The sequence below is a fragment of the Brachyhypopomus gauderio genome, chromosome 9, assembly GCF_052324685.1.
Source record: "Brachyhypopomus gauderio isolate BG-103 chromosome 9, BGAUD_0.2, whole genome shotgun sequence".
NCBI lineage: Eukaryota > Metazoa > Chordata > Actinopteri > Gymnotiformes > Hypopomidae > Brachyhypopomus > Brachyhypopomus gauderio.
Genome location: NC_135219.1, coordinates 5,634,750 through 5,650,960, shown reverse-complemented (window position 1 = coordinate 5,650,960; position 16,211 = coordinate 5,634,750). Strand labels below are relative to the sequence as shown.

General features: G+C 40.8%; 1 protein-coding gene across 1 annotated transcript; it reads right to left on the bottom strand.

Moving 5' to 3' along the window:
• Positions 1 to 10,581: 10,581 nt before the first annotated feature.
• Positions 10,582 to 11,565, bottom strand: LOC143522457 (trace amine-associated receptor 13c-like). The gene has a single exon (XM_077016175.1). It carries the CDS (start codon positions 11,563 to 11,565, stop codon positions 10,582 to 10,584), a length of 984 nt encoding a protein of 327 aa, XP_076872290.1.
• Between the last annotated feature and the right edge of the window lie 4,646 nt (positions 11,566 to 16,211).

Here is a 16,211-nt window from a genome sequence, read left to right as displayed (position 1 = left end):
TGCATTTGCTGGCCAAAAGACTGTATGTCATTTGTGCACGATGAATGATGTCCCCATAGCTGAAAACTCGCTCCACTTTTGTCAATATATTTTTTTCTCGACGTAGATGTCTTCAAATACACAATCCATGCTGAGATAGAACTGGATATTATGATGGTGACAGAGAGAGGCTCTCTTCCCCGAGTTCAGATACAGAACCCAGGGTTGCCAACTCTCACGCATTGAGCGTGAGACACACGCATTTGACCGTCTTCACACGCTCTCACGCCACACATCCGATTTCTCACGCCGGAAAAAAATCTAGTTTATTTACCTCTGATCCACATCTATGATTCAATGAGTTACTAGTTCGCTCTGGCACCAACCACTGGCGATCGATCGATCACGATATAATACTTAATTTGTGTCCATTTTACACCCCGCCCGGTAAAAATTTACGTTCGCCAACCCCCCATTTGATTGGTTGTGCTGCAGCTCATGCACACACACACGTACAGAGTGTGGAAAAGCAGAGGACCGGTCTGCGTCAGAAGGATGGAAATGAAATTAATGGGGCGCACTTTATAAATATTAATATGCGTTTTAAAATTTAGATTTGGGGTAAAAAAAAAATCAAGTCTTTGCAAGTAAACAGGTTCAAGTCCAATTCAAGTCCCAAGTTATTGGTGTAAAAGTCCAAGTCAAGTCTAAGTCTCTGAATATTTTTTCAAGTCAAGTCAAAAGTCTTAATATTAATGACTCGAGTCTGACTTGAGTCCAAGTCATGTGACTCGAGTCCCCACCTCTGCGTAACATTATGTGCAGATATAACCTCACCAAGCGGCAACATATATAAGGAAAACAGGAGGGGACCAAGGATAGAACCTTGAGGAACTCCACATGACAGAGGTGCACACGAAGAAGAGGCATTATTTACAGAGAACGTTCTATCGTTCAAATAGGATGTGAACCACTTCAAAGCGGTGCCACGAATACAGACAACGTGCTCCAAGCGAGATAGAAGAATAGAATGGTCCACCGTATCAAACGCTGCTGTTAGGTCCATCAAAACCAGGATCACAGGACATCTACTATCTACGGACATAGCGATATCATTGTGAATTTTCAGCAGAGCAGTCTCAGTACTGTGCCTTGATTTAAAACCTTGATTTAAAACCTGGAATTTTTCAAAAATATCATTTGATTGTAAAAAGGCCTGCACTTGTATAAAAACTATTTTCTCTAAGAGTTTTGAAAGATAAGATAAATGAGAAATTGGTCTAAAATTGGATAAAACTGAGGGATCTAAGTGTGGCTTTTTAAGAGAAGGACAGTTTGTGGGTCTCATCTGATGAACTAAGTTCTTTAAAGAAGAACAAGACACCAGTTCAAACTGCTCAAATACAGCTGAGATAGGACCAACTTGTAAATTAAAATTTTCAGACATAGCAGTAGAATGTCTCACAGATGCCACCTTATCGATAAAATGTGAAAGGAAATTATTGCACGTTAAGACTGATGTCTCAAGCAAAACAGAAGTTGGAGGATTTAGAACAGAGTCAATTGCGTGGAATAGCACCCTGGAGTGATTACTAGTTTTGACACTTTGCTTCCTTAACTGACCTCTGGTACTGCATAAAGTTGTCTCTAAGATTTTCCAATGATACTAGTAATTTATCTTTCCTCCATTTACGTTCAGCTTTACGGCACTGTCTCCTAAGTGCATGGGTGGTATCATTTAACCAAGGCTCAGCTTTGTAACTAGCCGGTTTAAAGAGACCTGAGAGACCTGACTGGAACATATCTAACCATCATTTCACTGAGGTAAAGAGAAGCAAGACCATGAAGACATTTAAAAACCATGACGATTAAAGATTGGCGAGGGTGCTTTTAGGCCAGGGATGGGCAACTTCCATGATAAAGAGGGCCAAAATTTTTTCAGCACTATTATTGGAGGGCCACATGACCACGCACTTCAAATAATTAGATATGAAAAACACTACAAATTATTCTCAATAAGAACACATTTTAAATGAATTCAGATCTGTATGTTTATTGCACCAACATACATCTATTTTCTGCATATAAATGCATTAACATGTCCTTAATAAGCAACAAAGACAAAACATTTGCTTAATAAAAAAGTGCAAAAAGGAATTTGAACTCAAAGCGCGCTGCGGAGCGAGGAGGCGGACACAAACGCTGAGAAGAGTGAGATTTAATAAGGGGAATTCCATAGGCGAAGTCGTTTGTACAGGCATGGGTCAAAACGGGAGAGCCGTCCAAGTGGTCAACAAGACAGGCACGAGTCGTAACAGGAGAGCCATTCACAACGGAGACGAAAAATACCAGAACAGCGATGACAGATAATCCACAAAACCGAACAAACCACAAGTAACGGACAACGGGCGAAACACAGAGATTAAAGTACACAGGACTAAACTAGACACAACTGAACACAATGACGACACGGGTGTGGCAGACAGAGGGAAACCAGGGCAACAGACACGCAGGGCGGGATAACCGGGCAAGGAACAACACCGACACGGGAGAGGGCAAAGGAGCCCTACGTGACAAGAACAAAAAAGTCCTGCTCTATTGGTTTTTTTTCTTTTAATTATTAAATTATTATTGATCTATTTGCGGGCCACACTGAGTGTTGCCCGCACCAGTTGCCCATCACTGTTTTAGGCACTATGGCCCAAAGCTCTGGAACTCTCTTCCTGAAGAGCTCAGAGGCATTTCATCCCAGTTTCAAGAAGAGTCTCAAAACATTCCTGTTTAGATCTGCTTTTAGTTAAGAAACTCTCAATATTATTTACTTTATTACATTATATTGTCTATTATTTTATAATTTGTCACTTTATTTGATTATTTTATTGTGTTTGTTTCCTTTTTATCTTTAATTTCTTTTAATATTTAATTTTTGTCTTCTTATCTTTGCTTCCTTTTAATGTTTCTTTTTATTTATTCTGTAAAGCACTTTGGGTTGCATGTATGTATGAAAGGTGCTATACAAATAAAAATTATTATCATTGCAAAGAAGCTGGTAGCATGCCCACTGAGAGGGCTGAAGGAGCGTCCGCCAGCCCTCCATTTTTGTGTGTGTCTGCGCCTGTGTTTGTGTCCGTCCCTGTGTGTATCCCGAATTTCCCTTTTGTGCCTCTGTCTATTAATGTTCGTGTGTGTGTTTGTGAATGTTCCGAGGGCGGTCATCTCCCAGACACAGGACTGAGGGCTCCGGATCCGCCCATTGGGGTGGGTTAAGGGCATTCAGTTCTGTTGGCACCGGGTAGTGCCCTTGGTGGGGGGCTCTATCACGGTACAGCCCCTGATCCCTCCCCTTTGGGCATGTGTTTGTCGTCTACGTCTAGTCGTCTGTGGATCTTTGTCGGTGTGATTGTGTCCGAGCGTGTTCATCAGTCTCACCTGTGGCTCGTCTCGTCATCACTCTGGGATTATGTGGTCTGTCTATTTAATGTGCATTCGCACAGGGTCCCGTGCTCGTCTTTGTTTGAGTCTCACCCTCACTTAATGTTTGTGTTCAACATGCGCTGTCTGCACTATTTGTGAATAAAGTGACCAGGGTTCGTACGGTCATGAAAAACCTGGAAAAGTTATGGAATTTGAAAATAGCAATTTCCAGGCCTGGATAAGTTTTGGAAAAATAAAAAATACTCAAATGTTTTGGAAAAGTCATGGAAATTTGCTTGACACAATAAATGTATGTTGTTCTGATAACCGGAAGAAAAAATTAATAAATATAATATAGCCATTTTTTTTCATTGTGCGGACCGCTAACGTAACTTCACACATTAGTTCACTGCGTTAGCGTCGGACTCCAAGCGGAGCTGTAGATTGTACTTTGATGTAAATCAGGGGAATGCTAGTAAATGCCGATTAAACAATGACTGCTTCAGTTGGACAAATACAAGCTATGGCTTGTGAAAGACAAGGACACGGGGCGTGCAAAATGTGCACGGTTAACGATGGGGTTAGAGACTGAAAAGTCTGTCATAAAGCAGTTTTCGTCGTTAAGCGCGACCCTAGATTTAGATACATTTTGATCGTAAACACAGTATAGAAAAAAAAACTAACGATGTCCTCGTGCGTACAACGCGAGAAAGAGCGATCGTGTTGCCGAGATGGGCTGCAGTGGAGCCTGTGCTGCCTCAGCTTATCGTACACAACACTCCACAACACTCCACTGTGCTGCCACTGCTCCTCCGTGCACGCGCGAAATAAAAAAAAAAGTAGGTCGTAACTCCGGTTTATATTGATATTGAAAATACGGTAAATGTTTATTTTTTCAATTAAACCACGTGGCTTGTCATTAATTTATGATATACTGTGGAATTTTGGCCTGGATTTTTTCTTATTTTTCATGTCTACACATATGTTTAGAGAATGTATAGTCATTAAAATTTGCCTCAAAGTCATGGAAAAGTCATGGAAATTGATTGTCAAAAAAGTGTATGAACCCTGAGTGTCACACCTAGCTCCGCCCCCTTCCTGTCTGTCTGGCCTGGCTCCTCCTCCTCTGGTCTTCTCTGTTTAGTTCTGCCTGTTTTTGTTTCATTGGTTTCAGCTGTTGCTTGTTTGAGTGTTCGTTTAGGTTTGTATAAAGTCCTTGTGTTTTGGGTTTTCTTTGTGGGTCAATGTTTGTCGGAGTCAGAGTTATATGCTTCTGTGGTTCGTGGTTTCTATCAGGTTCTTGCTGATGCTATTGTTTGTATGTTGTTGTAGGGATTAGGGTTTTCGTGTGCTTCTGTGTTTGTGTGGAAATCAGAGTCTTGTGGTGCGTGTGGTTTATGTTTCCATCTGGTTCTTGTGAGTTCTACTGTTTGTATATTGATGTCTAAGTTAAGTTTTGGTTGTGCTACTGTTTGGTTATCTTCCTCTGTGTGATAGTAGCTGTGTGTACTTAGTTCTTGTGTCTATGTGTGAGGTTCGCTTTTGTTATGTTCACGTTTCCCTTTGGATGTTTGGTTTGCCTGGTGTTGTGCACGGTTAGTTGTGGTTGTGTTACATTTCCTTACGTTGCAGTCTAGCTATGTGTCGCCCTGTGTGATTGTGTTCAGTTCTAGTAGCTTACGTGTTCTGTGTTTCCTGGTATAGAGTGTTGTGTAGTATTCTTATGGTTTTCGTTTCCGTATTGTCTCATCGTATGTTTTGGTTCTTTGTATGTATTCATCCTCATGTGCTTTGTGTAATACAAGTGTCCTTTCGTGAGTATCTGTAGTCTGTTTGTCGGTGCTTTATTAACATGCCACGTAAGAGCAAAGCGCTTCGTGCGAATACCACACGGTTAGCCAGTATGGCTTCCGCTAGTGGCTGTGAGTCCCGCTCTCTTGCGCCTGTGCGTCCGCCCCCTGATCATGGCACACCCCCGACGTTACACTGAGTGACGTTTGTGCGAACCGTTGGACTCTGTGCCTCATCCGTCACCCTGCGTGCACCGTCACAGCTACCAGGTCAACTAAACTAAACTAGCTAAAATGAACATTAAACTTTCTGCTAAATTTTACTATTCAATATTAGTAAAATATATTAATATTAGAAAAAAAAATTGACTTGAAAAAAAAAAGACTGGTTAAAGTCATTGGATTCAATCTTAGCATTATTATATCACAATCACTTTTATGATTTTATTGAAACCATCTCTAATATGTATTTTCTGAATTTCTCAGATTTAATAGCTCAATTCTTATTCTTCAGGTTAAAGGTGCTCCTGTCACGGTGAGGCGGCCCCCTACCGGTCGCCTCCGTCCACAGCGGCTGTGTTGTTGTTGTTTTGTGATGTCGTGTACGCCCCTCAGGTGGGCGGAGCCCGTGATCTGTTCCCACCTGATGGTCGTTTGTCTGTCTATATATGTCTTGTCGTCGTACCAGTTGACCGCTGGTCATAATATCCACGTTTGTTGTCCCTCAAAACCTCTGGTTAAAGAATTTTTACACCTCGTTGACGCATTTGGTTTAACTCAGTCTGTTTCTGGCCCCACTCATGAGCTTGGGCACACTTTGGATCTGGTGCTGTCACTTGGTTTCTCAGTTTCCAGTCTAGAGACTAGAGAGTCTCGGAGATCTGTTTTTCTGACCACAAACCCATTTTATTTAACATGTCTATTCCATGCTCTCCATGTAAGTATAGTCCACCTGTGGTCTATACACGTTCCATCTCACCTGCAACAGCCAGTCAGTTCTCAGCTGCCTACCTCACCTCTCCTGTGGCAAGTTACATTGAAAATCCTCCCATAGCTACTAGGACAGATGAGCTTACGGACCATGTTATTTCCATCTGTACTGACATCATTAACCAAATTGCCCCATTAAAATCTAGAAGGGCCAAAGTTAAGCCTCAGCCATGGCTTAACAATGATACTCGTGAACTTAGACAGCAGTGCAGGAAAGCGGAAAGGAAATGGAAGAAAGATCACCTTCAGATCTCCTTTCAGATTCTTAAAAACTGCCTAAAAAACTACCAGCAAGGTGTTAAAGTAGCCAGGGCAAGGTATTTTTCGGACATCATAGCAAGGCATTCTCACAGCCCAAAAGTCCTCTTCAATACTATAAACACGGCGCTGCAGTCCAAAATTTCTCCCACCATCGAAGACTCTGCTGGAACCTGTGAGAAATTTTAGAAGTTTTTTACCACAAAAATTGATAATCTGCGTTCCCTAATAGTTCACTCAGTTAACAACCCTTGCACTCCTCTCATACCCCCTACTACTCCTCTGACACCCCCTGCACAGCTAAGTCAGTTTGAACCTGTGTCACTGTTAAACCTTACAGAGCTAATGCTGCACATGAAGCCAACAACTTGCTGCCTGGATGTGCTCCCTACACCACTTTTGAAGGAAGTACTGCCAACCATTGGTCCCAGTATACAAGCAATTATAAACAGCAGTCTTTCAAGTGGTGTTGTTCCATCTTCCCTTAAGCATGCGGTCATTCAGCCTCTCCTGAAAAAACCCGGCTTAAATCCTGCAGTCTTAGAGAATTTCAGACCTATCTCTAAGCTTCCTTTTCTGGCTAAAGTTTTGGAGAAAGTCGTTTTTCAGCAACTTTGCTCTTATGTAAGCCAGCATAACATCATGGACAGGTTCCAATCAGGTTTTAGACCCTATCATAGCACAGAGTCTGCCCTTCTTAAAGTTCTGAATGATCTACTTCTCGCCCTGGACTCTGGGAACTGCGCAATCTTAATTCTACTAGATCTAAGCGCAGCCTTCGACACCATTGACCATAAAATCCTGCTGGATCGTCTGAAGTATAGTGTTGGCATTAAAGGAGTGGCCCTAAAATGGTTGACATCCTACTTATTTAACCGAACCTTCACTGTTAAGATGGGGCAATCCTCATCATCTTGTGCACCTGTGACCTGTGGAATACCTCAGGGATCCATCCTAGGACCCATTCTGTTTTCTTTATACATGCTTCCTCTTGGGTCCATCTTTCAAAAGTATAATATTTCTTATCATTGCTATGCAGACGACACGCAGGTCTACCTTCCACTCAACCTAAACAAAACTGGTTCCCCAAATCACCTGTTGGATTGTTTGAAGGAGGTTGAACGCTGGATGGCCAATAATTTCCTCAGATTAAACAAAGAAAAAACTGACATTGTTATCGTTGGTAATTCTGACTCGGCTAGAGTGATAGCAAATGATCTGTGCTCTTTAAGACCCAACCTGCATGACCATGTTAGAAACCTGGGCTTCATTTTTGACACAAACCTAAACTTCCAAAAACAAATCAGCTCAGTGGTTAGAGGAAGTTTTTATCAGCTCAGGAACATAGCTAAGCTCAGAAACATTTTATGTTTTAAGGATCTGGAAACGGTCATCCATGCTTTTATTTCTTCACGCCTGGATTACTGCAATGCACTTTACTTGGGCATTTGTCAGTCGAGCCTTTCACGCCTCCAGTTGGTTCAAAACGCAGCTGCACGTCTCCTGACCGGGACTAAAAAAAGAGACAGTATCACCCCTGTGCTGGCATCACTACACTGGCTACCAGTAAAATTCAGGGTAGAGTTTAAAGTTTTACTGTTTGTTTTTAAAGCTCTTCATGGCTTAGCTCCTTCCTACATCTCGGATCTCCTTCACTCTCGCTCTACTCCTCGCTCACTACGTTCCTCTAACCAGTGGACTCTAGACATTCCACGGTCTCGACTAAAGTTCAAAGGTGACCGGGCCTTTTCGGTAGCAGCTCCAAAACTATGGAACAACCTTCCACTTTTTATAAGGGAATCGGCTACAGTAACTATTTTTAAAACCAATTTAAAAACCTACTTATTCTCACAGGCCTTTGAGTCCTGAGCAGTCTGTCACCTACAGACATAGCAGAGAACTATCTTAATGTGTCATTAACATGTCCTTTATGTATATTTTATTGTAAATGTTCTTATGGGTTTTCTTATTTTCATCTATCTACTTTTATGCTTAGTTTTATATTTTGTATTTAAATGTTTTATATTTTTATGTGTTTTATACTGTAACAATTGTTCAGCACTTTGGCCGGCACTTGATGCCTTTAAATGTGCTATATAAATAAACTGACTTGACTTGACTTGACTTATATCCTTAATTTGGAGATAGTGCATGGGTTTTAGGTTTGCACACTTTCTATTAAACCATAATTTTTCCCTGAGACTTGGCGTGATCGCTTCCTTTTCATTGCTCACCCCCGCCCGTCACAGCTCCCTCCTTTAAACAGCTATAATATGTATTTGTATCCGGCTATAAATTTGCTGTAATATGGGGTGGAGGAGGCAGGCACAACGACGAATACGGTGAACATTTATTTGAAAACACATGTGAAGTCCAGAGCGTTTGCGCAAGCACACACGAACACTCACGCAGGCACGGACTCAAGACAAAGACGAGCACGAGACATTGCGTGAACGCACATTAAATAGGTGATTACCACATACCCTTGTGATCACAAGACAAGGCACAGGTGCGACTACGAACACGCTCACAAACGACCCACACCCACGGAACTACGAACATGGACATAACTGCACACAGAAAACATAACGACACGCCCACAGGTAAGGGTCCAGAGCTGTGACCGTGACAGATGCTTTATGAATTCATGCAATGCAAACATGTCTTTAAAGCATTTGACACCGTTTTACTCATTCAGTGTGGGCATATATTTTGCTAATATTACTTTTATATTTTTTACACTTACTGTAGTCATACTTAAATTGCAAAGCTTTTATTTTTCATTTATAAGTTTTAAAATGTCATTTTACTTCTGATTTTTAAAACATGTTTAATCAGAGGCTACAAATTTAATTTTAGGCTACTATGCAGCCTTTCAACACCTAAATATCTAAATATCTAAAATGTTATGATAGACTAAAATGGACACTTGCTGCTCATCCAACACTTTTCAGTCTTGATCATTTGCTATTTTATCAGAATAAGGGCGTTTGGCTGCCAGATTTTGGGAAGTATGCAAATACCAATTAATATTTATACTAATCAATCGCCATTGCTCATCATTATCATGTAATAAAGTCCCTGTGTTATCCTTACATTACTACCTGCTTAGGTACTACACTTCCCCGCTCAGTCTGTCCCTCGGTTTCTCTTTTACAAGCCTGCATCTCTGGTGCTGCAGTCTTCACCTACAGAGGACAAGAATTTATTGAAAGTTAATTGTAAAAGAATCATGTATATTTTCAAAGTGGAGATTAAAATCACTATAATCACTTTATCAGCTGATGGCTATATTAGACAGGAAGTCCTGCAAAAACTCAGAGTAGGAGCCCAGAGGGTGGTAAAGAGTAATTAACATTAATAATTGTGGCACTTTCTTAGTTGAACACGAATTTGACCCAGTGAGAATTAAATATTCAACAGAATTAAACTTGTTGTCTGATTTTTGAGAGACGTCTATATTTGAGTCATATAGTGTGGCGACGACACCACCTCTGCGACCATTTAGTAGTAGTAGTATTCATATTATTAGTTATATTTCTATGGCAAATATTTGTTACTGTTTAAAATATTATTCAGAATCAAATGTTATGAATTTATATTTGGAGCAGTTATTTCCAATGTTACATTTCTGTACCTGAGTGTTGTTATAAAGAACTCTGACTTTATGACTAGAACAATAGGGTTTTATATGTTAACAAATGTGTTTTAATTGAACTGAATTTCATAAAACCTGGGTGTTTCAAACTAATTTGCAACCTTGGTGCACAGCTGTAGGAGTTATACACAAAGCCATGCCATGTTCAAGCCCTGTGTATAAATGCCTTCACGGACATCATATATCATCGGCCAGAGAAGGATGGGTTCCTCCACTGAGTCTTGGTTCCTCTCAAGGTTTCTTCCTCATGCTCTTAGGGAGTTTTTCTTTGCCACTGTTGCCCTTGGCTTGCTCACTGGGGGCTTGGACTCGGACACTTGTAAAGCTTTGTTTTTACCGTTGTAAAAAGCGCTATATAAATACATTTTTTATAAATTTTTTAATAAATCACATTTAACCACTTTCAAAAATTGCATTAAATTCATTTAAATGCATTTAAATTCAGTTCTTAAACCTTAAGTTCAATAACAATAGTAAAAAGTATTTAATTCATCAAAGAATATTTATCAAATGAGAGTCATTGGAGAATATCTGAAGTGTTAAAATTACTTTAACAGATCTCCTAAACCACGGATAAAACACAGCATAAATCACTGGATTGATGGCTGAATTAAGGTAAAGCAACATCAAGAATTTGTGTAATGATTCAACTTCAATTTCAACTACACTGCCTAATACACTGTAAAGAAAGTATGGAAGTAAACAGGCCACAAATACAGACACTACAATGCCAAGCACTTTTGCTGCTTTTCTCTCAGATTTCATCGAATCTGACATGTTCTTTGAGGCTCTATTGTGACTATTAAGCTCTCTAATAGCTGTGGCATGTTTCTTTGCAATAAAAAAAACTAGAACATACAATATGATTATTACAGAGAGTGGAAAAACAAAACTTAACACAAGGTCAATCATAGACCAGACATCATTCACCACATGAAAGCATCCCTTGGAACATGATGCCCTATCTAATGATTTTAAATTGGGGTACTGTAGAGCTATATTATATGACAGCCATACACCCCAGTCACATAAAATTACAATGCACATTGTGCTCACTGAAACTGTTTTTGTGTACAGGAAAGGCTTAGATAGAGCAAAATACCGATCCACAGCAATGAGAGCAACATTATATATAGATACACTTGTGAGAAAATATGCAGTTAACAAATACCATGCACAGAAAACTCTTGTAAAAATCCAACATGATTCTATCAATTGAAGCAATGCTGGAGGCATCACAAAAGCTCCGATGAGAAAATCCGATACAGCCATGGATAAGATGAGCATGTTGGCTGGTGTGTGGAGCTGCTTGAAGTGACACACAGAGATGATGATGATTAGGTTCCCACACACTGTCACAAAAACAATACTTGTTAAAGATATATACAATATCACATATACTGCAGTAGATAGAGATTTCTCTGGACAGGTATAATAGGAACAGTCATCAGTTTGGTTTATAGCAGTAAAATTCATGGATCAAGATGTTAAATAACTAATTTAGCTGACGTGAGGCAACAGAAAGTCAATCTTCATAATAAGCTTCAAGTAAGTTGTTTGTTTAACATCCAGTTCCTCTGATATTTATATGATTTAGAAACTGTTCACACCCACTAGCATGATGTAAGTATGTGATTCCATGGTAACAAAAAAAAAAACAACTCATATGTTCATACCACATATAGCATTTATTTATATATTGAAACATTCTACATATATGTGTTTTGATATATCTGAGCTGGAAAGTTTGAAAATGAAACGAGAAATGAACTTGCAGTGATTTGTCAAAGGGTGCTTGCATATAGCCTGTGAACTGCATCTTTCCACTACTGCTTCTGAAATTGTTTACCCAATTCATGTTCTGAATTCGTTTTATTTTAGTAACAGATTTACTATCCATAGTCATGAGATGATCATGTTTTTGAGATCAAATACTTACGGTCAAGTAAGATTAAGTTTTAATATATCCTCCTAGAGCTGGTATCCTTTGTAAATTAGAAAGTCTTTAAAAAAGGCAGTTTTTGCAAAAGTTGGCAAAGCATGTTAAACTTTCTGCGGGGAAAATATGTTTTTAATCACAGCCAGCAGAACAGAAGGAGAGATTAATTTAGCATGTTTTCTGAACTTAAGTCACATTTTTTAAATGGACAGTACCAGTTTGTTGTCTGTAAAAGCAGACTGATTAAATGGTAGAGCAATGGTAAATGGTAGTAAGTATAGTTGCTAGTGAAAAGTAGTCACAACCTATTAATTTCTTCATCACAAAAACATCTTAGCATCTAGGGGAAAGTATTTAATCAATTGAAGCAATGCTGGTGGCATCACAAAAGCTCCAGTGAGAAAATCTAACGCAGATGTACTGGTGAATGTGTTATATAGGAAGAAGCAGCAGACATGAGTGGCATTGGAGCACCATTACTTTCCATAGTGAAGACAGAAACATTAAGACACACAAACTAAATGGCAGTCGCTTAATATAACCCTTCGTCAGGTTCAATGGTGGTGGAGCCCGGCCCTCTGGTTCGCTGAGTGGGCCATCTCTCACTGGTTTCAGCAGGGACACGTGGAAACCCGACGATGCACGGCTGCTCCCCGGTATGCCAATCCTGTAAGTGACTGCATTGATCTTCTTTAGGATGATGTAAAGACCGATATAGCTTGTGTGTAGTTTTTCTTTGACACCACTCTCCACCATGGGTTGCTCCAATGCAGGTGGTGGATTCCAGGGCTATGGTGGTGGTTGATGACCCAACATGCACTCGAAGGCTGTGCATGGCCGGTACCTGCATAGCGGAGAGAGTTCTGGGCGTATTCATCCCATGCGAGGTAGGAGCACCAAATGTCCAGATGTTCACTGCATTAAGTCCTCAGAAACCTACCCAGCTTTTGGTTAACCCTCTCCACCTTCCCGTTGGCTTTAGGATGGTAACCTGAGGTAAAATTCATCGTTGAGCTTACTCATAAACTCCCTTCACAGCCTCAAGGTGAACTGGACCTCCCGTTGGAGACAGATGTCCTCAGTTAGCACAATCTGGCAGAAGATGTAGCAAAAGAGCAGGTCTATGGTCTCAACTCAACTCATCTTTTGGAGAAGAATGTAATTGACGGGGCAGTAGCAATGTCATAAGGCAAAACTCGGTATTCGTAATACAGTCTTCCACTCATCTCCATCTCTAATCCTGATGAGATTATAGGCACTAGATTGAGCTTGGTGTAGTACCTCTTTCCTCTGAGCTGCTCCAGCGCTGCCGGCAGGATGAGTGGTAGCGGGTATGGGTACTACACCAAGAGGGAATTGATGTTTAGAGCATCAAATTAAAAGATTGTCACAGTAGTCTAATCTTGATGAGACAAAAGCATGGAGGAGCTTCTCTGCATCTGCTAACGAAAGTAATAATTTTTTTTGCACTGTTGTCCTTTATTATTATTATTATAAAAAAAAAGAATTTATTGGAAGCCAAAGAACACTTCTTAACCAGGGGTGTCTATAATTATGGGAGGGTGCTCTAATTATAGTGAGCACAGGTTCTATATTACCATGCCATAATTCTTTGAGTAGATGAGTTGGTACAGCGTCCAATATACTTCTAATTTAGGATTTTGCAATTTATGCTGCAAGAAATGCATACCATTCTTCTCTCACTTACTCTCTTATATCGCAATGGCGCAACCTTGTCTAAAGCTGTACAGAGATACATCTCGAAGAGAGTGGAACAAAGAAAAAGAAATGTGTTCAGTGTGTGCTACATGAACTTTTACCTCAATGAGGGGAGTGACTATCCAATGCTTGCATGAACAGTAATGACAGCAGGAGAATCAAGCGGATCTCCAGCTTTTTGGCAAGGCTCTGGTCTTAACATTATGTTGCTCGTTTCTCTATAGTTAATCAGTGCAGAAATGAAGACTGATTCCTGTGTGACACTGACACATAAAACATCATTGAGACAGAAAATATTTAGGTGTTGCATTCAGTTTTTTCTTTTGCCAGTCCTGGTTTGGAATTATAGTTCCACCCATTTGCACGGGCTTCATAAGGACGTGAACAGTGTTGAAGACCTCTACCAGAGGAAGCGATGCATGATGGTGAGGTGAACCATATTATTCCTCCTGTTTGCAGGCAATATCTGCCTGCAGCTTTTTTTCAAGTCCCTTGAGGAAGGCATCTATTACAGGTGGTCCTTCTAATGCATAGTGGCTGGCAGAGTCCATGGCATGGCAAACCCCCTGGCATATTCGGCTATGGAGTGTGAATGGTGCCTCTGGTGCAGCAGGATTGATTGCAGATTCTACCCTAACGTGGATGATCTAATACAGTTTTCATCTCTTGGATGAAGTAAGAGTAGTCAGACAGCGACGGAGAGGAGCTTAAAACTAACACAGTCTTCTGGGACTTAGTTCTCCCTGTGAGCTGGTGGATAATAACAGCCACCTTGGTGAGGTCAGCAAAGTGGGGCTGATGAGTGAAGTAGAGCTCACACCGTATCATGAACCCCTCAAAGCCATTAAGGTCCCCACAATAGACTTCAGTGGTGGTAATGTGACGTTCACCAGCTCGGGTGACAGAATTCAGACTTTCCATGCAGGAAAAAGGCTTTCCATGCAGCAGGCATGGTGGTCAACCATGGACCATAGAGATAAGACTCAGACAGAGCAAAGCAGTGAGTTAGCCAAAACAAACAGTTTGATACATATACTGTACAGGCTTTTATATTTTCAACCAGAAATACTAAGAATGACCTGCAGGCAGCGGCGGTCTTTGCATAGAGGCGTTGCTAGGCAATTGCCTTGGGCCCCTCCCACTGTAGGGCCCCCTTGTCTAGCTAAAGCCAGGTTCACACTGCACGACTTTTCAGTCGTCAGGTTTTTGTGCCGTTCGCACTACACGACTGGTTGTGCTGTAATCGCGAATCTTTCAGTTGTTGTGGCTTTCACACTACATGACTGATCGGCAACGCGGGCTCACGAATTAAACGACTGGGGAATCGCCGACTCATCTGGCTGCCGTCCAAAAACACGAGAACATGAAAACGAAACTCTCGCGAGAACCAGCAACACCACGAAGAAGAAAAAAACAATGTACATGTACTCCACATTTTCGTTATTATTATTATTTTTTTTTACCGTTTAAACACTCCATAGTCCCAAATTGCCAGAATTATTTAATCTCTCCGTTGCAGTGAACATAGATATAGTCAATCGCACTATTTCTCCAGTGCTGTCACAATAACTTAAACACAGTGTTGTAGTAAAGTTGTATGAAGCTAGACGCTGCTGTTGACTCAGTCGCCGACTGGGCTACATATTAAACATGCTACATATTAAACATGCTAGACATCTGCCGGTCGTCTGCGATGAGTCGGCGACCACTCGGCGAGCGTCTTTCAGCAGTTCACGCTACACGACTGAGCGAGCGCCGAGTGATCCCCGATTTGCCTCCGACCAGTTTCTGTCGGCGATCTACAAAAACAGTCGGCGACTGAAAAACCAGCCTAAAATCGTGTAGTGTGAACCTGAACTTATTTCTCGCATATTAATGTTGATGGGCCCCCTAGCTAAATTCGCCTTGAGCCCCCAAATTGCTAAGTCCGCCACTGCCTGCAGGCGGCAATGGTACACCATATATGGGTGTAGTTTTCCTAACTACAATGAATATGGTGAGATCTCATCTAACAGCACATTTACATTTTACATTTAACAGAATATGCACTAAGAACCAATAAGAAATTTGTTTCAGTGTGCCTTCAATGTGCCTTGTAATCATGTTTGTCTGTTAAAGATATAAAATCTGAATTATAAATTGTAGTTATGAATTAAATAAACACTAACTATATTGACTGTACTACGGCTGTGAAGTAAAATGTCTAGCACACTAGAACTTTCTCATCGTCATGGTTTCGATCTCTAGTGTGTGGATCCCATGGAGCTGAGCACCATGTCCTCTTTCTTGTGTTCATCTGTATCCTCACCCTAAGATAGCAAAGTGAAGCTTAGCATCAGACTTGCTCAAGAGAGAGATGACGGCACACAACCGTCCTCTATAGTACAACGGTATCGGTGCCTGGGGGCCATACTCTGCACAACTACAATAGTTGCTCAGCATTGTGGCTTAAAGATGCCATGTT

Bases quoted from the DNA above. Each gene is read 5' to 3' on its own strand.
- LOC143522457 (XM_077016175.1), bottom strand. From the start codon at position 11,565: ATGAATTTTACTGCTATAAACCAAACTGATGACTGTTCCTATTATACC.